This window comes from Fusarium fujikuroi, chromosome FFUJ_chr08 (genome assembly GCF_900079805.1).
Source record: "Fusarium fujikuroi IMI 58289 draft genome, chromosome FFUJ_chr08".
Lineage (NCBI taxonomy): Eukaryota > Fungi > Ascomycota > Sordariomycetes > Hypocreales > Nectriaceae > Fusarium > Fusarium fujikuroi.
In genome coordinates, this window is record NC_036629.1 from 1,186,058 (window position 1) to 1,207,620 (window position 21,563).

A 21,563-nucleotide genomic window follows, 5' to 3' on the forward strand; every position below is an offset into this window, starting at 1 on the left:
ATGGCAGTCACAGAAACTGAGACGGAGGCACGCCAGCGGCCCAGCGCCATGCAGCGCCAAATAGCGCCAGCCTGCCTACCTCAGAGCCTAAGGACCAGGGAGAGAGGAGAGAGACGGCACATTGATTCATTCATTCATTCAGTTACTCAATTGAAATGTGCCTGCCGTAAAGTATGGTAGATTTATGTATGTATGTATGTATGTATGTATGTATGTATGTATGTATGTATGTACTGTACAATGCAGTCCCGAACTGTGTGGACAATTCCAGGCTTTGATATTCAAAGATATGTTGCATCCATGTCTTGGGGGCCCTGGATTTCGGGAGGATCATTATCATTGAGGGGGAGCAGACACAATGATTGAGGCGTATCACCTCCCGCCTTTTCCCATTGCGAGGTACGGAGAAGACTCTCTCCTTGAAGAAAATGGTCCGCCATGTATCACCGCCCTCAGCAATTACCTAGAGTTGCGGCTTTGTCTGTTCTTGATGTCGAAAAGGCGGAGGTTACAGAGCAGAGTAACGCTTTGGTATGTATGGAAACATGGGGTGGACCAAAGACCCGACCGAGGCGTGTGCGTGAGAAACAAATTGATCTACCAAGACGTCAATGAAAGGAACTTGCGTGGGTAGCGGTACAAAGAAGAAGGCCTCCTAGATGGACAGGGTTGACATTTGGCAGTGTGACGGGGCGATTCCAAGGGTTGACAGAGGAATCTCTCGGACAGGGGGGGCTCTGGTTCAAGTCCCGATACTTGGAGGATGTAGCTTCCGGTACGTACAGTACTAGCGACCCTGCGTACTAAGGTAACACACCTCACACCTCCAGTCTCAAGGACACTTCGCCAACCAACCGCAGTTTATGGGTCCATCGTCGCCGTTGCCAGCTTCAGGGGTCTCCCAAGGCTGTCCCGCGTCACAACCCTCTGTAGATGTGATGTGAGTAGGTATCTTAGTAGCCAGTACCGTACCTCACTGTACCGCTTCCCCTCAGAGTATAGCATGTTGATACGGGCTGGACGTTGCTATTCGTGGTCGGCCAATTGTGACGGTAGTTTGATATCTAAAAATGAAGCTATTGAATGAGAGTTGCGGAAGTCTAAACTCAATGCTAGATGCAGATGCAGATGCAGCAGAGCAGGCAAGGCAGAGTTTACCTATGAACTTAGACCCCGTGCGGCAACCATCGTCAATCTTCCCGTCCATGGTTCGCGCGGTGATCCGCCTCAAGCCTACCTACCAAACCTACCGTACTGTACCTTACCACCAACGTTTGTCGCGACTTTGCTGTACCTACATAGTACTGCGTCGAGCCCCTCTTCTTCATCATATCCTAATCATCATCCTCGCCCTCCCTCCCTCCCTCCCTCCCTCCTCCCTTCATTACATCGCGGCCAATGATATCCTGCTGATCCTCGATGAGTCTGATCTGACATGGACCAGCCCGTAGGTGAGGGTAAGGTTCCAGGATGCTGGGTAAAATTATTTGGAGTCTTTTCACTTACGATTATGCCTCTTCGCAGAACATCCCAAAGCTGGTGATATTGCTTAGAGGAAGCTTAATGCTTGCTTTTTTTCCTTATTGTTACTGTATCAAATCAAGCAACCACGGCATATCGGCAATTGACCAACCAGAAGGCGATCGGTTATACTTTCGGTAAGGCAAAGTAAGCTCCAAGCTCCAAGCTCTTTGAAACTACCAGTAGACTTTACAGCACATCACATGCGCAGCATTCCTCCGTTGCCTCAATGAACTTACACATGCAACATTCTAAGCATCTTCAGGGTAAGTCCAGCAACACTACCCGCCCGCGTCTGCAAATATCTGGGGCCGCGAGACATTTAAACCGTCTGCTAAAGCGTAGTGGTTCGAAAACGAGGCTTTGCCCGAACGGCGCTGGTGCAAAGAAATGGCAGATATTTTTATCAATAAACCAATGCACAACTAACCCAGATGTAACCCAACGATGCATCAAATAGTGCTGCCCTGCCCTGCTCTATGAACAGAGGGCTGTGCCTCTCGCAGAATTGTGCTATGAATCGATCAATCAATCAATCAGCTGCTGGGACCAATCATACTCATCGGTTGCTTGATGTCTCGATCGGCCCCGAGGCCTGGGGGCGCAGTCCGGCCTCGCCCGTCTTCCCAAATCTGGGACCCTTGAACGTGTACTGAGGTATCCCCCTGTCTCTCCCTCAGGGCACCCTCAAAACGTTTCCCGACGTGGTCGCTGCGCCCTTGTCACTGGCTCCATCGACACGCACGTTGCGTTGCATCTTCCGGGGAAGGCGTAGTACCAGCACCATTCACTCAGTCAGTCAATCAATCAGCCAGGCCCAGGGTGGTCAAAGCATTGAATTCAAGCATATCTTACTTGGCTATTCCCAAACTGGTCACTCGTGTCTTCAAGTCCTTGCTGACCCGGAAGATCACTTCTGTCAAGAGTTACTCATTCGAGCATGCCTGTCAATGTCCCTGCGCTCACAGATCTCCATTAGTTATGACAGAATGTTACTATCAAGTGTTTCACACTTGGCCTAGCCGGTCTGAGGCAATCCCCATCTAACCATCGCACATACATAGCATAGACCAGACTAAGATGAACTTCAGAAGCCTCGCGGAACAAAACATACGCCTAGCACCACGTTAGCACTAGATGTCATGTCCACATGGCGTCGGCTCAACATGGCGCGCAATGAGACAGGAGACAGGCATCGGAATGTTTTACATGCAACTCAACTGGACACGATCAAAAGAAGGAAAGCATGGCGGAATCTAATTCACTAGCATACAAACTTCTAATTCGATCAATTGTTCTAGGTGGAGTCTAGGAGAGTGAGGTATCCACGAGGGAAATGATCAAAGAAAACAATCAGCATTACGTTAATTAGACCTGCATCTCCGGAACCGCCATGTAATAATGTCTGGTCCGGCTTACAAGACTGCCTCCAACACATTCATTATCTCATTAGTGCAAAGCGGTTGCTAGTCAGGTAACCTGGCGTTCCACTACTCGTACATATCTTATTGTCTTTATTGATCAGGATAGGTACGAAAAAGGTGTTGCGATGATGGCTGTATCTTGGGTGCCAGATGCATCCGATATGATGTGTACCTTGAGCAAGCTTATAAGTCTTGAGGCGGGCATCCATCATTCATTCGTAGGGCTTAGCAGACCTTGTCTCAAATAGCCTTACCGATAATTAGCAGGAATCGTATGTCTGAAGTATGGGCATCTCAGTCTCCCAGGCGGACATTCTTGCAAGCCAAACTCTGATTCAGACGTGAATGTAGTCCCTCGTGGCGCCGGTGCTTGAACCGTTCGAGGTCTGAGTCCTCCCTTTCATCCGAACGCCATGTCCGGGCGACGTAAAACGGTGGAAGACGCTCGCTTCAAGCTTTGTTTCCTCAGAGGTCCCGCATGTTGTGCGTGCAGAGTTCCTGCGTTTGTTGGCGGCGGCAGTGATGAGTTCAAGTTGGTTCTTAGTGGGGGACGCAACTGGCTTAGAGTTGCGGAGTTTGTAGAGGGGCTGCCAATGGAAGCCATCATGGACGGATATGCACTTGTTATTGGATGCTGTGTACCAGCAGCCCCTTGACAAGCGACAAGCTCTTGTCAAACTGTTTGTGGATGGTGGGGGTTTAAAAAAAGAAGCGGGATGGCTGTGCAACGCATCCGCTACTGGACATTTTGACGCGATTAAAACATTTCAACAACGATTCTGGGGTGTGCTGTATATTATGCAGTAAGTAACTCTAGTAAATGCATAGTTATGCTTCATGGAATTTGAAAGCGAACTTGCATCTGTGAAACCTTTTCGAGTCTAGGCTAGGCATTCTTCTCAAGGCAGCAAAACCACCACAGCTACGCCGCCATGTATCAACGCACGAGGACTTTCTCATCACTGGGTAGACTGCTTACCACAGGGATGCAGTTGCATGGCACACATCCATTGATCGAGTTCCGGCGAAGATCCTTATGACTGGCCCAATGCTTGTCAACGTCATACCCTAGCATCCTGGTGAAAACGAGATACACGAGACACCGGGTACGGCATATGGATGAGCACTTGACCTTCTCAAGTAGGCAATCCTTTCTCCACGATCCTCTGATCCCGATTTCAGGAGGTCTCTTTCGCGGTGCTGCCTAGATACAGAACCTCGCAATGCATTAACTGTATCATCTCTGCTACGTAGCATCAATGAAAATAGTAGTTGGCATGAAATTTGATTGATTACTCTCCGGAGTAACACGCACACCTTGTCATCCTTTCCGTACAACTCTGACACTAGCTCATCACAAACCCTTGCTTCGGGCTGTTCCAGCATACTGGAACGCTTACATTAGTACTATAGATGCATAACAGAGGTGATATTGACGAGACAAATAAGCAAGAATGCCCAGTACGTTCACCGCTAGATCTCCATGGTAAGAAAAGCAAAGAAAGACATAATTGGGCATCGCTCAAAGGACTCATCATCAACACTACCACCACACAGTAGCATCTCTGAATGTCTTGCTGATAGGTACGTACCGGAGAAGGGGAAGATGTCGACAAACATGAGCAGGGGTTCAGAAGTGGATCACGAAAAGGAAACATGGAATCCGATGTAGCGGGTCCTCCCTCTTATCGCATCCGATTCCACCATAAACTTGGCCAATGTCATCGTGCATCTTTTTATTAGTGCTCTCCACGTATTGCTCACTCGCTACCTAGTTAGTACTGTACATACATACCTACTGTGCCAAGGTAGTGCGCTGTAGGTATCATTTTTTGCTTTGTCTGTCTTGATGAGTTCCGTTGAGATTGACTGCCTGAGATCTCCTAATCATCAATCAATTCCCACTGGCCGGTTCAGTGGCTGACTATGTATTCATCCCTGGGTCAGCGTCAGCCTGCATCGGTCATGGCCGAGTTTACTCGATCGTTTTATGTGTGTACCTATTCCAGCAATCTGGCACTCCAAGTATCCTCATCCTCACCCTCAACAGCATGCAGATGCAGGCAAGGAGTTCCCGAATGAGACACTGCTGGGGGAGCCTTCACCACCACCTCCAGCGAGCCAATAGGGCCAGCTACCCGCTGGACGTTTACGGTATCGGTTATGCACAGCGCGCTTTATGTATGTGCACGAACCTTGTACAGCCCGGCACCGTACATTAAAATGGGTGCAGTTGTACGCACGTATGCACACAGCCATCTCGACGTGGCACTGGGGTATTGAGTACTCAGCCCTATCGAGTCTCTGCCCTTACATGATGTTGCTGGCTGTAGCTTCTTTTGTCTTGATGAACGAAGCATCAAACGCTACAGCAACAACAGCCTCAGCCAGCCACAAATTACCCGTTTCGCTCTGATTTGTCTGCTTGCGGATGAGGAACCCTGAAACTCATCTTCTCACCCGTTTTACGACCGTGCATCGGGCGGCCGCTCCATTGCAATCTGTCTGGCATCAGAAAGATATCTCAGATTCTGACTAGGGACCTTGCCGCATGGCTTCGGCTGTCTGAGTCGTGCCGCTGGAGGCATGTGCTTCAAGGGTTTAACAGAACAGTCCGCGACCACTCCCGTCGATGGATAGGCGCGAATTCCGCAGTGAGCGGCTTTTCCGCAGTCTTCATTTGCTTACGTAGCCGACATTCGCTATTCCCACAGCCAATCTCAAGCTTCGCCTGCAGCGGCTATTCCCGTTCAGTCAGGGCAACCTCCCATCTCCTGACCCCTGCTTGAAGCATGAGGGCTTGTGTTGGAGGTGGGGAAGACCCTGGGCATCGCTCGTCCATCAAACAGCAGAGATCCGCCTTGGCGTTGACCACACATTTTGGAGGTAAGCCACATCTCACGGTCTTGATGATCCCCCTTGGCCCTTGCAATATCACTTCCGTTTCGTGGCATTGAAGGTTGTCATTCAATTAATACACTGAGGTTCTAGGCCGCCTGAGACCACAGCTTCCGTTCTGAACGGTACGAGTGGCGCCATTTCGAATGCCGGCAGTTGAGAAATGAGAATTTTAACCCTTGAAGAGAGAGAGCACCAGATCAAACCAGAGATTTCGGGCTTGATTCGTCACAACGTCTACCGACCGAATAGCGAGGACACCAGCCACTGCCCCGAGCTCGTCTTGTTGTACTGCATAGATACGGAGTACGTAGGTACGAATTGAGACATGGACAAAAAATTGCTAATCAGAAATGTTTCTAATCTTGAGGCAGAGGCAGCATTTGGTTCTCAATGGCTTCGATCAAGCAAGGCATGCTTTACAAAACACAGCCTTCATCGCGGTTCATGGTAATGTCGCTATGGCTTCATGGACATCCACCTCCATTGGATGGTAGCCCAGGATCAACACCTACCCATTCCTAGGTAGTGGGGTGTGTTCCCCAATGACGGGAAGCCCCGCTCAACGCGACAGGAGGGTGTGGCTGATGAGTTGGTTGATGACGCTAATAATAATAAAAGGTCGCAGCACTAAAAGCCGAGCTCCTCCAGTCTCTGGGATCAGGTTGGCGCGTAGGGCTGAGCACAGGCAGCCCAACGAGAAGTGTCCGCGATACTTACTATACGTACCTGGTGTGACCTGCGTCAGAGACGGAACGGAACTCTCCTTGCGGTTCAGTTACAGTTGAGGTCAAACCTTCAGTGAGTGATTCGCCCAAGGCCCCCCTGTAGCCTCAAGACTCAGACCGACGGCCAGATCAAGCATCTTATGGCCTGTCATTGGATTCGATGCCAAGCTGCTCTCTAACCCACCAGGGTGCCCAGATTGGTAACGAGCGCGAATGCATCTGCAAATGATCTCTGAATAGTTCTGTCTGTGCTGTGTCTCTCGAAACCATGAATATTGGACATTCACTGTAGCATCACCGTCATCACCGCTACAATGGCGATGCCGCTTGTTACCACCCTCCTCAATATTGGCGAAGGTTTGAGAGTTGTCTTTTCATCAATCATGTGTCGTCGTTGACTAGGCTCTACAACTAACTATTGGATACACGATAGTTTTCTGACATGCCGTGCCCCTCGGACGGTCTACTCGACACAGTCAATCTGCATTCCTCAGCTGAAGCAGAAACGGGTGTTCTTCCTAAAACAAAGATGCTGTGTCAGATGAAGCGAGTGGAAGTGCTACTCGAATGAAATTGGATGCAAAGCAGCGCCTAGAAAGTCAAGAAGAAAAAGCAAAACATAATGATAAACCATCATGAATGGAGATACCTACATGCATACCTACTCACGGATTGAAGACCTCGGCACCCGCGCTGTCGCTGTTTGGCTCAAACTGTGGTGGTGTCCACATGGGCACATTCCAGCGGTCGGCCGCCCCAAGCACGTTGTCTCTGAGCTCTTGAGTTTCTGACCGTTGGCCCTGTCTCTTTGGGAGTCTCTGATTGGTTGTCAAAATCCCTGTAAGTTGATAGAGTTGCCAAGCTCTCTCGGCTTCACCGATGCGCGATGCGAATAAACCGCCAAGTCTGACTCTCCCGCCGCCGCCATTTCCGTGGCCTACATACGCTCCGCCGTGTCCTCTTTTGGGGACTGGGTTCATCACGGGGTCCTCCATTCGGAATTGAGGGCCAAGTCTCTGCACCTGATTTCTTGCATCATGAACAAACATGACCCTGGCCTGGCCCAGCGCAGTCAGAGAACGGCCCCCACTGGACAAGCGAGATAGACACCACCACCAAAGACTCTCAAGTTCACCATCCTTCGGAACATTGATGCTACCTAGTCTCCAAGATCTCTGGCTGTTGCTTTCTTTGGTAGCTCGGAGTTTTTACCTGGAAGCCCACCTATCCCGCTACAGAATGTGTGGTGAATCGACATGTGCTTACACGAGTGACCCAGTTCAAATTCAGATCATCATTCTCCAACCCACGTACGAACAATGCACAGCACCCTTCCCCCGCCAATTCTGGTAATTTAACAACATCATCGATATATCGTATTGCTCGCGTTGCTTAACTGAGTCTTGGCATCGCTTCAATCCTGGCTCCTGTCTTCTGATTCATATCTTTCAGTTGCCTTGCTCAGGGACCTTGTCCCTCAGTATACCCATATTTACGAAGTACTGTATTAGGACTCGTACCGACCATCCGCAAGGAACAATAATGTTGTATGTACAAAGAAATGTCTGGGCGATTGGGTCCTACCGAGGCTCTGACGCTGATCAATGCTTGTCGTCGGGGACATCCAACAGTCCGAGAGCTGTCAAACTGAACGAGATAGCCATAGCTTTTGGGTCTACGGATACAAGGCTGCCGTTACACCATCTATTGTCTCACAGACTGAACGCCAGAAATCAAGGATAGGCTTTGTCGATCACCTACAGCCACCGTCTTATACTGGATCGTCCTGGCTTCTAATGGGCCTCGCTCCACGGTATCACATACATATCCACTTCACTGTCGGACAGACATCCTAGACCTTCAGTATCCGATGGACGATCTTCAGTATCACCAACAGGTACACCGTAATGCTTCCGCGTTTAGTTGCTATCGAAACTGGTTGGCCATCATTTTCTCCTGGCGCTCCAATCTCATCCTGCATCTCATCTCCCAACAGAATCGTCTCCTGGGGTTTGTATAGGCAATAGGATACCCCCACCGAGCTCGACTGCCCGTCACTCGACGAGCGAATCATTTTCCAGCGCAGAAAGGCGTCCTCAAGACACTGACAACGCAAACAAACTCCACCGTCCTGCATGGCCCGTGTGGAGGCCTAGTGTCCGTTGCGTGAAACACTCAGAGATACTGGTAGAGGTTGAAGCGCTTGAACCTGTTCTCCTTCGCCGGTAAACGGTAAACTAGCAGTGGTCTAGGCATAAATCTCTCCAAGGAGCAGCCTTGCAAAAAGCGAGGACGCGGAGGCAGTTTGGTCTAAACTTCCAACTGTGGTAGCCTTACGCGAACGCCACCAGTCTAACACCCAGACTAGGTCGATACTAACGACCGGTAAATAACGCGATCAGGGCGGCCTAGAACAAGAAGAAAAATGAAACAAATAACGGCTGTTTTTTTCTTCTTCCTTTTTTACAAGGATCAAGGTACTCAGGTATGTACCTACTGACGTTGAGCCGCCGTTGTCGCTGGATATTGAGGGCATGTCGCGGTCCAGATTCGTTAAAGACACTGCTTCTCTGGGATGGCGGTCATAACCTCGGAATATTAAGATTGGCTTGATTGATGCAGGTGAGCATCGATGTCACTCTACCTTTTATCATTGTTCGCAGTCTAGACTTTGGGTAGGGACGGCACTTGGTGCCAGCGGCCTGGACGCCATTCAGCCACATCCAGACTGTCGGACTGAGTTATTGAAGCTAAAAGTGCTTATGATGGGCCACTTGTGAATCAATGACCCGGCTATTTGGTTACTGGAAGATGTACGAAGCTACTGTACGAGGCCACGAACTCCCCATCATTTTGCTGTTGCACAACGTATCATGTTGAAATCGGCGGTGTTAGGTTCATGTTATTGATTCAACTTCAGTTGTCGTCAAAGCACAATTAATAAGACGCACATCTTATAGGCGCCACGAGACATACAGCTTGATCCTGGGGTATAGCAGAGACCTGTTAAGGCGCTGGATCCCAGTGCGCGGGGCATTGGCTGCGATGTTGAGAACCCAATCTCAATGTGACGTGCAGACTATTTTGGCGAGAGCAGATTCCCGTCCGAGAAGGCGAATGTAGCGCGGGAAGACGACAGTCCAGGTACTGGGAAGTTCCCTGCGGCCTCTAAGCATTGACTAGATTCGCACGTCGCAAAGTCCAAGAGGCGTGCGGATCGATGAAAGTCAATATTCCCGTGGTTTCACATCGTCACATCGATAAAATGCAAAAGTGAGTGACCCGACACAATGGATTGATGCGCGCCCTGCCGCTTGTGAGCCGCCCCCCTGTCAATGTTGTATGTACATGGACTGGACTAGACACGACACGCCAGGACAAGGCTTGAGGTGCCCTATGCCCTCGCCCCTCGAGGATCTTGAGCCACGTGTGGGAGTCGTGATTGAAACTGGCAGGGGGGGATAAGAGGGGAGAGGGAAACAAGAACAAGAGAGAGAGGCTCGTTAATAAACCCTGCTTTGCCCTGTCCCGTCTTGCCCATGAACCTGGCCCTGTCGTTGAGGAATCCCGACGCCGACGCTTTTCGGGAGTGTTCAGATGGCAATACAATACATACATCTGCTTCCTGCATACCTAGTCCGATGCATTTCATCATGATGTTACTCTGATCCTGGAGCTTGTCATGGTTGCACAGGCCAGAAAACCAAGACAACAAGACAGACCAATATGTACATATGGATGCGTGTGACTACTTCGGACTGTCATGCATCCGAGATTATTGCTGCAGGTCGACATTCTAATTCTGTATCTGAACTGCATTGTCTGTCTGTAATCTGTACTACGCTCAAGTCTATCCTAGCCTTTCCTGCAACCCTAAGGCAACTAGGTGAATGGTACCACTCATGTTCTCCCCGGTCGAATCGTACGCCTCGTTCCCAGACTCGTGGGTGTTCTGGTTGCCTTTTTGGCTTGCCAGATCACCAAATTCGCCTTGTGCTACCCCAATGTCGGTCAAGGTCTTTCTCAAAGGAGGGAGGGTGTGGATGCTGCATCCAGAGCGATCCCATATCAAGAGCAGCTGCAGTTACACTGCACTGATGAGTGGTTGATAGTTGTCATTGCCATTGTCAACTATCTACCGAGTCCCGATACCGATACGGTCATTGAGAACCCCACGGCTAGGCTTTCTTGCCCAGACATCAGTGACTGACTGACTGAGTCTGCCTACCACTTATCCATACTCGGCATGACGCAAGGGGAGCCTAGTTCTGATCTGATAGACATGGGTGAGGCCCCTTCGGGATGTTGTATCGCGAAGATGGGGAACGGGTCAGTTCCGTCTATTTTGCCCTGCCAGAGAGTAAAATACCACTCTGATCACTAAACCCATCAGGAGATTTCCGCACCACCAGATCGACATTGGTTATGGAGCCTCGTGCTCGTTTCCATAATAGTCCATACGTACAATGCGCGGTTCACGGAGAGTTTGGCTAACAGACTCTCGCTTGTATCAATGAGACGAGTATCCATCGTGAGTGCTACCAAGTCAGCATGACCTCGAGAATGGATTCGGAGAACGAGCATCCAACTAGGGTCATACGCGGGGTTTGTTGAAGTCTGATTTAACTTAGATCACCTTATCTGAGCCATTCGAATCACTGTGACGTGGCGAGCAACAACTACCTACCTATTCACTAGACGCCGTTGATAGTGCAAGTCCAGACTCGACGGCGATCACAGTGTCTCAAGTGTACTTACAGTATTACTCTGGGGTACAAGCTCTTTCTGGGCGTTGATGATCTACCTTTTGGCCACGGGAAGCTCCTTTGGACCTTTGGTTTTAGTGTGTTTGTCAAGCTCCGACGAACCAGAGCCGAGCAGTAGCAGATCAGTAAACCGTGGCGTACCCGAATTAGGTCTTGGGTGGCCTCGATTACAGTTGAGACCGGCATTGATTGACTTTGGACTTTCCACTGCCCGACCCCTCCGGCCTACGGGACACAGACGCCCAGGCCTTGTTCTTAGGGGGCCCGGGGCTCTGTCGACCCCTACGCCCTGGCTCCCAACCTGCCTTAGGTGCCTTGAGCCAATCTTTAGGGGCGGGCTGGGACCCTTGCTCTGGCGCGTGACAGCGGATTTGGGACTTGGCTATGCTGGCTCCGGGCGCGGCCTCGCCTAAACGCGGAATGGCTTCCGTTTTCCATCTTGAACTCGCCAAAGAGAAACAGGAGCCGGCCGCTGGGCAGACTAGGCGCCGTTTGGACATGAAACAATAGGTCGCGGAGTTTTTCGAGTCGTGTCAACAGCCTCTTTCGGACAATAGAGAATGAGGCTCTGCCTATCACTCACAATGAGATCTCCTATCTATTCGTAGTGTTGGTGATTATCATGATGTTCACAAATCGGCGACATGTGTTTAGGACATGTTGATAACATTCACAAGTAGAGCACCACCATCCCCTGCAATAGTACATGACTACATTTCTAACATGCCTTCGAGGTTCAGAGTGGTCCTACTTGGTATGTGCCAAGTTGTGATCTCCTATTAAGAACCTGATCATGCAGCTTATAGTTTAGGGTAGGCTCAAAGGCTCGAGATCAAAGTATCTTCTATACATTCGCAACTTCACTTCTCCAACCCCATCCCCCAATGGCATTCTCTTCAAGCTTCTTCATTCCTGAGGCTTCACAAATCTTAATAACTATATCTCTCACGGCTCTCACCTCATCTACACTGGCACCTCCATTGAATGCACCCCGCAAATGCCCCTTCAATTGAGGGTTCACCTTTAAAGCTTGGCTTCAGCATTACACATGGTTTTAGTGCAGCCCAGTGGCTGCTTAGAAAACACACTTACATCTTGGGGAATGAGGCTAGCAATGAGTACGAATGAGGTTTCGGCTGGTGTAAGCACATCAGTGTTGCTGAGTACATACCCATATGTCAACCTCGCCAGCAAGCCCAAGTCTGGCGCACCTGACTGGTCTAGTTGTCCCATTATACGTCTGGAAATCTTACCATATATGGCATCGAAGAAGGCTTGTCCTCGCCCGAGCACTTGTGCTGGCGCAGTATCGTGTATGTCCTTGTGTCTGAGAGATGTGCCCATCCCTGGTTCGTCTAGTAGGTATTCAGGGGTTGCGGACTTGAGAGACATCAGAGCATTAATCGACTATCCGAAAGTGTCAGCATCGAGGCGAGTTCATCCTACTCGTGGCCTGCGAACCTTGGGCATGCCTCCCACGGCAGAAGCTTTCAAGAGGGCTTCTCTGAGACGTCTAGAGATGCGCAACTGATCGTCCCGGCTCGGAATACCATTCCCAGTAGTTTCTGAGCCTTCCCCTATGGCATTCTTGAAAACCTCTGGTAGCTCGTCCGGTCTATTGAGGGCCGATAGAGTGGTAGCGGTGACAAAGTACCATGTATCACGTGGAAGATTTGGTTGTTTTCGAATAGCGGCAAGCAATGTTGGGGTAAGGATGGGCTTCATTGCTGTCATGATGGTATGCGGTATCTAGGAATGGGCCTAAAATAACGACAAGCTCATTTACATCTCTGCATTGACTCAAGATCGCGATTTTTACACGACATCAGTCTCGCTAGCTGATAACTCGTCTAGCTTTAGGGTAGTAACTTTTGATCAGCCATTAGTGCCCCTGGTATTATAAATACCCAATACACGGTGAAATATCGGCTTTACCTTCGTACGTGACGTGCGGTAAACCTTAGGTTCTCACGTCAGAGCAGAATCACGTGCATCGGCTCGGCCCCTGCGTCATCGGTCGTGTGTCGCTCTGCTTAACGTGGCATCAAGTCGTCGGCTGTTTGATACAGTGAAGTAATTACAGCACATTCACCAAAAGTTACACATCCGAATCCAACTCAATCATGGGGATAGAGGAGTGATTGGTTACTTTTTTACATTTTAACAAGTACCCAATTTATTACCCATCGTTCAACTCCCATGCCCAAGATGCGACTTGGCTGGTATGCTGGGGTAAGTATTGCTGTGGTGGGAGAGCTTGGGGAAGCTATATGGAGCTATAGCTGATCACTCTGGACCAATGCTGACTTTTTGCTTCACAGGCCTCGACGGCCCTCGCGGGCGGCGTTGTCCTCTCGGCCTTCTATCAGAGGGCCAACTTTTACTCGGCAATGGTATATCTCGCTCAGAGCAACTTTTGTTTGCTGGTACGTTATCCCGCGCGATCCACGCACCCTGAACTCACAATGTCCAGGTCTTGGTCAACTTTTCCTTCCTTGTCTATAGCAGCTTCGTCTACGGTCTTACGCGGATGTTCTTTGGCCCTCTCCGCGCCGTCGAAGTCGAGCAACTAACCGAACGTGCTTGGTTTGCGATCACAGAGACATGTCTAGCAATGACCATATTCCGCGAAGAGATAGGAGCCTGGTTTCTGGTTATGTTTGCAGCTCTGGTGACAGGCAAGGTGTGGGGATGGATTGGTGATGGGAGAGTTGAGGTCCTCGAGCAGCAACCGCCTGCGAACCCTCGCTTGTTCCATTTGCGACTCAGTGTGTCGCTCACGCTAAGCTTCATCTACGACATCTACATCCTCCGATACACGATCAATACTGTTATTCAACAAGCACGACCCAACATGATGGTCATGTTTCTTTTCGAGTTTGCAGTCTTGGCTACCAGTTCATGGCGGACTGCAGCCCGGTATGCGCTGTCGCTGACGGAGCAAAATATCCAGGAAGCGCAGAAACGTAAGCGACTGGCTGAAAGGAGACAAGAGGTCAGGCAAGAACGTGAGGCCATCATCCGACGACGTGAAATAGCGGCTGCCGCTGGCGAGGAAGTTTCGGATGAGCCACTGCCCAACGAGGACGATATCGATGAAATGGATATTGAAGTACCAGGTTGGTCTGCAAAGGGAGAGTTTGTACTCTGGCTGGACCTTATCACAGGTATGTTGAAAGCAAAAAAAAAAGAAAGAAAAACAAGGCTTGGAGGAACACTACTGACATTGACAGACTTGGTCAAACTTGGTATCTACATCGTGTTCTTCTTCATGCTTCTGGCCTTCTATGGACTGCCCATTCATATTATGAGGGATCTCTTTATGACAGCCCGGGATTTCATCAAGCGTCTGGGTGCCTTATTGCGATATCGAAAAGCCATTCAAGAGATGAATCGTTATCCCGATGCAACCCAGGAAGAGCTCGAACGAGAGGACACCTGTATTATCTGCCGTGAGGAGATGCGACCGTGGGATCCAGAGAGCAACCCAGGTGCGATGGATAGAATTCGACCCAAGAAGTTACCTTGCGGACACATCTTGCATCTCGGCTGCCTCAAGAGCTGGCTCGAGCGACAGCAGGTTTGCCCTACTTGTCGAAGCCCTGTTACTCTTGGTGACACAGCTCCTCGTGCAGGTCAGAACCGGGCTGCTGGTCTTCGAATTGAGCTTGGAGGCAGGCGTCCGGCGAACCAACCAGCAGCAAACCCCGGAGATGCTCCTGTTCAGGGGCAGCAGAACGGAGGAGCACAACCTGAACAACGGCCTGCTGGTCCTCGTATCTTCAACATTGGCCCTCTTCGAGTGGGATTCGGCGCCAACGGACAACAAGTCAGAGAACTTGCGCAACAATTTGGCGTGCCACCAGCTGCTCCCAACCCCCAGGGGCTGGCACCCCCAACACCGGGCGCTGGCACCCCTGTAGTTGCTGGCCAGACAGCTCCTGCGACTCCTCTAAATACTGGAGATAACTTGCAGAATGTTGGAACCTTGATCAGTCAAGCAGACCAGCTGATCCAGCGTGAGATGCAGTCGTTGCAGCTTGCGCATCAAGAATTACAAACCATCCATCTTCTCCAGGCAGAGTTATACCGTCTCAGACAGAGACAGCAACATTCAGAACAACACCCAAATATACAGACACAGGCCATACCTCCTACTGCGGTACCTCTTCCCCAACCTCTAATTCCCCAGCAATTCTCTATGACGCCCCATATGTCCATGCCTGCAGGTTTCCCCCAATTCCCAGGCATACCTCCGCGACAGCCTAGCCCCCTTATGGCTCGCCATGGTGCTCCCCTTAACGCCGTACCTATCCCCGCTGGCAGTGCTGAGCTCCCAGAAGGCGTCGTCATCCCTCCTGGCTGGTCTCTGCTTCCTCTACAGCGTCTTGATGGCGGCCAAGCCTCGACGCAACCTTCGCCGCAGGTTGGCCCTCAGGCAACTGTTGCAGATAATATTAATGTACCTCACACAACGTCTACTGTAAGACAACCCTCGCCAATCGGTAGTCGTAACCAGGAAGCTCAACCGGCTGAGAACCCCTCTTCGACTCCAACTGAACAGCGGCCCCCTCAACTTACACCACAGTTCACTCGCGCGGTTGAACCACCCCAGGTCGTTGCGCCTAGCCCTCGCATGCCCAATTGGGGGGGTTCGGCCCAACTGTTTGGCAACGGATCTCGCCTAGACCATGCCGACTCTGTAACGCAGAATGAGCCTCAGGCCGAAGGAAGCTCAAACCAAACTGGCCCTGTTGAGGCTACGTCTCAGACGAGTCTAACAGCTGAACCTACCCCACAAGGTACTCCACCATCCCATAGTGATGAAGACGAGGCGTCTGAAATCGACTCAAAGGAGAAGGGCAAGGCGAGAGCCGTAACTGTCGAGGATGCTGAGGATGAGGAGAATGTTAAGGACTAGTTGTGCCTTGGGTACCAATAGGCATTCTATGCACGTATCATTTGCACCCATCTCTGTTGGTCTAGTGAAGACCAAGACTGCATTTAAATTTCCCGATTGCTAGCGGCATGGAGTTCACAGGAGTTATGTACTATTTGTTCGCCTCAATGGCATGCATGACAGGGAAGCCTCACCCCGAAATATAAGTTTGTTGAAGACAGTATTGTACATCTGAAACTTGAGTATGCAAGCTACCCAAAGCAATCTGCAATTATACAAGTATGAGTAGACCGGAAAACACCTTTCCATGATGAGTGCGACCAGTCAAGGCACGCTGATGAATCGGCGAAGAGCATTGATGAATCAAAAGCGCGAAAAATAAAAACGTAATGAGAAATGCAAGAATGAAAGAGACCAAAGAGCATATGATAGAATCCAAAGACGATTCAGAGGCAAGTCCTACTCTTTAAAGACACCGTAAAGGCGCTGCCACAGTGTCCATATTTCAACAAAAATACATCATCCTCCTCCCTCTTCCTCTGCCGTTGACAAGGAATCCTCGAAGCTTATTGACGAGATGGCACAAGGGAGCCAAAATAACAATGACAAACAAGGAAAAGCTGACCCGCGTCCATGCCGCACATACCCAAGTGCCCCTCGTCGCACCTGTATCTATTACCATGTCCGCTCATAGCCATGAAACGGTAACTCATTAATCATTCCTTCTTAATTCTTCCCCATCCTCGTTTGTCGTAGTGGGAGACGATAAAACCTTTGGTAACTTTCCCTTGTTCAATGGACTTAGCTGGTGCCCAGATGACCTGCTATGCGTTAAGAGCATCTAGCTCCTCCTCCTTAGGTGGCACGGGTGTCTCATATTGCGGTATATCTTCATCCTTCTCCCAGGCAGCGCCAGGCCCGGTATAGCTCGGCTCGGGAATCGTAGTCGATTGCGAAGTTGATTCAGGTTCGAGACGGCCACTGCTCATGTCACGCAAGATGCCTGCCGACCTTTCGCCTTTTACCGGCTGTGGGCTGAGCACGCCTGCAGCAGACTGCGCGACATAAGTAGGTGACTTGGCATCACCCGAACCAAAGGGTAATGAACGTGTTGGAATCTCTCGACTCACTCCTCCTTCTCGACCCTCGTCTCCTTCGCCACCGAGCTTCTTTAACAACGCATCCGATTGCTGCTTAGCAAGCTTCTGGAGCTGTGCTAGCGGATCCTGGTGATGTAGCACCAAGTCAGTCACCTCGCACAGGCAGTCTGTCGGTCTCCAACGTCTCCCATGCACACATACCCAGTCGGACTGCGTAGGCACGCCTTCAGCCTCAGGAAGTTTCTTTGCTGCTTCGTCCTCATGTTCCCCGTCGTCTCCCGCCCAGAACGAGTGCCGATGAATTGGGGCCGGTGTGACCGGCAAGCTGGGGCGTTCTGTAGCGCTCGGGAAATCCGTGAGTTTCAGGCCGCGGTTCTTAAAGGTGCTGCGATCGTCCCTCCATGCGCCAGTTGATGGGCTCTTCACACGCCCTATCGTAGAGGTCGAACTCTTACCACGTCGATGACCACCATGCAGGCGATCAACGTACCGCTCGATCTCAGGCACCTCATCCCAGGCGTTTGTGCGTGTGTATGACGTCCAAGGGTCTGATGGGGTAATCTGCACTATAGGAGTAGATGCATTCGACTCGTTCTTCGACCCAGATCCTGATGCTGTCACCTCAGAAGACTCTGTAAGACCTTCAGTTGTCACCGAAAGCTGTGTTGTAGGCACAGTGCTAGGGTCTGAGCCGGACTCTGCAGGTGTAGGCTCTGGTTCAGGCGCGGGTAGTTCTGGTTCCCCAAGGAAAGATCTGGTTGGGCGAGGTCGGTTGCGTTCCCACGGAAAGATCTCTGGAGCTGGCTTTGATCGTGGGGCTGGCTTCTCTTTTGGTACTTCATACCACATGTTCTTTGGGGGACTTGGGTATCGTTCAGGCGGGACAAAAGGGGCTGTATCGCGTGACATTTCGTAATGAGTGGAAGGGAAGTTCATAGCCTCGGGTTTCGAATCAGCAGGAGGAGGATGTCTGGCAAAGTCAGTGTCTCATGTTCAATCAAGCACAGCATTTACAACGATGATATGCCTACCTCTGAGCATCCCAATCATGCATTGTAATCTGGGGTGGCTCGTTCTTTGGCTCTTTGTGGTGATGGTGCTGATGTTCAGAAGCGTGTTGTCCGTGATGCTGTTCATGGTGATGCCCAGGAGTTGAGACCGGCCGACCACTAGGAGGTGCAGGATGGTGATCATGATGAGCCGAACCAGAATCTGACCCATCATGATATCCGCCACCATGGTGCGATCCTTCATGGGGCCCAGATCCTTCTGATTGATGGTGTCCTGAGCCTTGCTCCTCCCAAGATGCATGGTGTTCGTGAGCTGGAGCTGAATGATGCGTTCCCTCAGCTGAAACGGAGCGGTGGTGTTCACTGGTAGAAGACTGCGCGTGGACCAGCTGAGGGTGCCATTCTCCCTTTGTGAAATATTGGACATATGGAGTAGTTGAAGAAGCATTGCCAGAAGAAGATTCCTATGAAAACGAGTCAGACACACAACACTGCCTGCAGGAATATTGAACTTACTTGATGTCGGTAATGCCTATCATAGACTGCCCACCATCGTCCTATCATCTCACTGAAGGGGTTGTTGCCAGAAGGGGCATCTCGACCAGTGAACCATGGCTTGTTGGATCCGATGAAATGCACCATATTAATACTTGATTGGAAGTGTCGATACGCCGGGACGTATTGGTAGTGTGCAGATGGTGTGACGTTGTAAGTGAAGCTCAATCGATGATACCGTTGACCAAAATGCATGTTGATGAGGCCTTGGTCGGCGCCATCAAACGAAATTCCCCTCTCGGCCATGGCAATCATAGCGTAGTAGTCGCCCATATTGGGTTCCAGAACCATGACGCCAGTGTTGAAAAGATCTGGCCAGCCGATGTCCGGGGCAGCTGCGAATGGATGGGGCGTGTCGAAAAGCTCGTCAGGAGCTCGATATGCTACCACATCAGCGTCGATGTAGACAATTTTGGAAAACTGTGTGAGTTTCCATAGATTGATCTTGGTAAACGCTGAATGCAGGTCGCCACGGTTCATTAGGTACAGATTGGCCGGATGGTCATTACGAATGCGCGGCACAGGGAAGATGTAGTCGTAGACCCTCTGGGGCAATTGTGTCAGCATTGGGTGGTTCGAGGACGGGCAGACACTCGGGAGGGCTTACCTTGAGCTGCGTAATGGAGTCAGCGGACACGGTATCGAGTGTGACCAATACTGCTAGCTTGCGACTGGCTCCTGCATCGCGAAGAGAGTGAGCGAGAACGAGTGCGCCTAAAGAAGAATTAGTCGAGGTCACAGAGAGCGACAGAGTCAATTGACGAACCAGGAAGATAGGAATCGCTCAGAAGAAGCTATCTGCAAGTTAGAAAGGCAATGCCGGCAAGATCAGACACGCAGAGGACGAACCGTAGCATAAACATGCTCTCCAGCACCTTGAGCAGCCATGGCGATGTAGGACAGGAGTTGACCAGCTCTAGACGAGCCTCGGCGCAGATCGTCCAAGTCAGCTACAGCAAAATGAGAATGTCGGTCAGCAACCCATGGATGAAGGTTCTAGAGAAGTCGTAATATTGAGATCGATCTAGAGAGGCGCGTTCGTCGAGTCGAGGCGAGGGGTCCAAGTCCAAGTCAGCAAAAAGGAAGAGAGAGCTCGTTTGGATCTAGCAAGGATGCGGTGCGTTAGTGCAGACAGAATACGCAAGGTAAGGTACTGCAGTGTATGTATCCTTAGTGTACACTAGGTTCTGAAACAATACAAAAGTCTGCAGTAACCTGTATCCCTCTTTTGTCTGAAGCCAAAAGATTAGGATAGAGTTGGAGGGGGAGGAGAGGCAGAAGAGGAGAGTAGAGGCGAGCGAAGTAAAAGTCAGGCGTGACGTGAGGATGGCAGCAACAGCACTATTTGGGGAGGTACTCGAGGTATCCGTAGATCCAATGGATCCAATTGATGTGATGATCCGATGATTGCCCCCGGACGATTTTGGAGGGGGAACCTGCCCTGCTACCTAATCCATGGAAAGTATCCGTACCTTAGCTCCTGTGGGTCGGTCAGGTCGCCTAGCTTTTGGACTAAGGTACCCACATAAACATCCATCGCCTGAGGCACTACCTATCACTACCTACATATCAACGGGCAGGGCACGGATGAATGTCAAAACAGTTCCCTGTAAAGTTACTAGTGAGACTCTTGACCTTTACTCTGTAGGTTGACCCGAGATGGCCGGTCGTTTACCATGGTGCACCTCAGTTCATGAACAGCAAGTAACCTGAACAACAAAAATCTCATTCTTTTCGTTCAAGTTACATCTAAAGTGAGTCCTCGGGGTCTGACCCTTCAGGTACTAAACTCTACTTCAAGCCACAGTGACCCTGAGGAACTTTGCAGTTCTAGAAGCGCCGAGGCCAGACACTCACTCTATTTTCTGCCATTCAAGGGCAACTCCAGCACGAACACCAGATAAAAAATAATCCAATTACTGTCAGAATGGCCCCCCCCACGTTCGTACAGAAGAAATTGAGGTTTCACAGCCTCCAATTAGTTGCACAGAACCTGGGACCGTTTTGGTGTTTCCCTGCCCAGCCTGACGTCCACCTCAGGACATTGCATCTCCGTATTTCGGGGCGGGTTTCCGCTGGTGGCGGCTCTAGTGAATCGCCACTAATTTCAACGGCTGCATGATGATGGAATTGGATTGCTGTGAGCTACCTAGTATGTTAGCTTAGCTCTCATGTAGGTATCTAACTGTAGGTTCGACCTCATCACTTCTTGGCCAGGTCATTTTTAGCTGATGATATCCACAAAGCATAACACCTCAAGGTTTCCTGACTGCTTTTCAACATCTCCAATTCTCGTATCATCAAAATTCCAGGGATGAACTCGGAACGGGCTTCTGCATACAGCCCGAACTGGACATATTGCCCCTTGTAAGTTGCTGCGAGTATGCGACGCACCGTTGAGATACGTGCATCTAGGTAATCTCAACCATTCCAGGCTGGTCCCCTTGAGATATTAAAAGGCTCAACATAAGAATTGTTTATCTGCGCGAAAAATCCCGCTCTGTCCGTGCCGCAGGACCCCTTTCCCGTCCCTTGAGCTATTATAAAGACATTCAAATCTCCCCAGCCCGTGCCAGATGCCAGTCTTGAAGAAAAAAGTTGTACAAGTGACGTAGATTCCTGTGACTTACTACCTTAGTACCTTGTCTTGCAGATCAGCCT

At 50.4% G+C, this 21,563-nt stretch overlaps 4 protein-coding genes; 1 reads left to right on the forward strand and 3 right to left on the reverse strand.

Moving 5' to 3' along the window:
* Positions 1-7,236: 7,236 nt before the first annotated feature.
* FFUJ_12195 (uncharacterized protein) lies at positions 7,237-7,566 on the reverse strand (the record flags this gene model as incomplete). Its single annotated transcript, XM_023581771.1, has 1 exon — positions 7,237-7,566. One exon carries the CDS (start codon positions 7,564-7,566, stop codon positions 7,237-7,239), a length of 330 nt encoding a protein of 109 aa, XP_023434417.1.
* Positions 7,567-12,181: 4,615 nt separating this feature from the next.
* Positions 12,182-13,071, reverse strand: FFUJ_12196 (uncharacterized protein; the record flags this gene model as incomplete). XM_023581773.1 has 3 exons in its annotated part: positions 12,182-12,358; positions 12,430-12,744; positions 12,799-13,071. 3 exons carry the CDS (start codon positions 13,069-13,071, stop codon positions 12,182-12,184), a joined length of 765 nt encoding a protein of 254 aa, XP_023434418.1.
* A 465-nt stretch (positions 13,072-13,536) lies between these two features.
* FFUJ_12197 (related to HRD1-involved in degradation of Hmg2p) lies at positions 13,537-16,258 on the forward strand (the record flags this gene model as incomplete). XM_023581774.1 has 4 exons in its annotated part: positions 13,537-13,569; positions 13,659-13,763; positions 13,811-14,504; positions 14,571-16,258. The coding sequence occupies 4 exons, from the start codon at positions 13,537-13,539 to the stop codon at positions 16,256-16,258; spliced, it is 2,520 nt and encodes an 839-aa protein (XP_023434419.1).
* Positions 16,259-17,061: 803 nt separating this feature from the next.
* On the reverse strand, positions 17,062-19,790 carry FFUJ_12198 (related to glycogenin-2 beta; the record flags this gene model as incomplete). XM_023581775.1 has 7 exons in its annotated part: positions 17,062-17,463; positions 17,539-18,307; positions 18,369-18,811; positions 18,864-19,448; positions 19,510-19,616; positions 19,669-19,696; positions 19,752-19,790. 7 exons carry the CDS (start codon positions 19,788-19,790, stop codon positions 17,062-17,064), a joined length of 2,373 nt encoding a protein of 790 aa, XP_023434420.1.
* Positions 19,791-21,563: the final 1,773 nt, after the last annotated feature.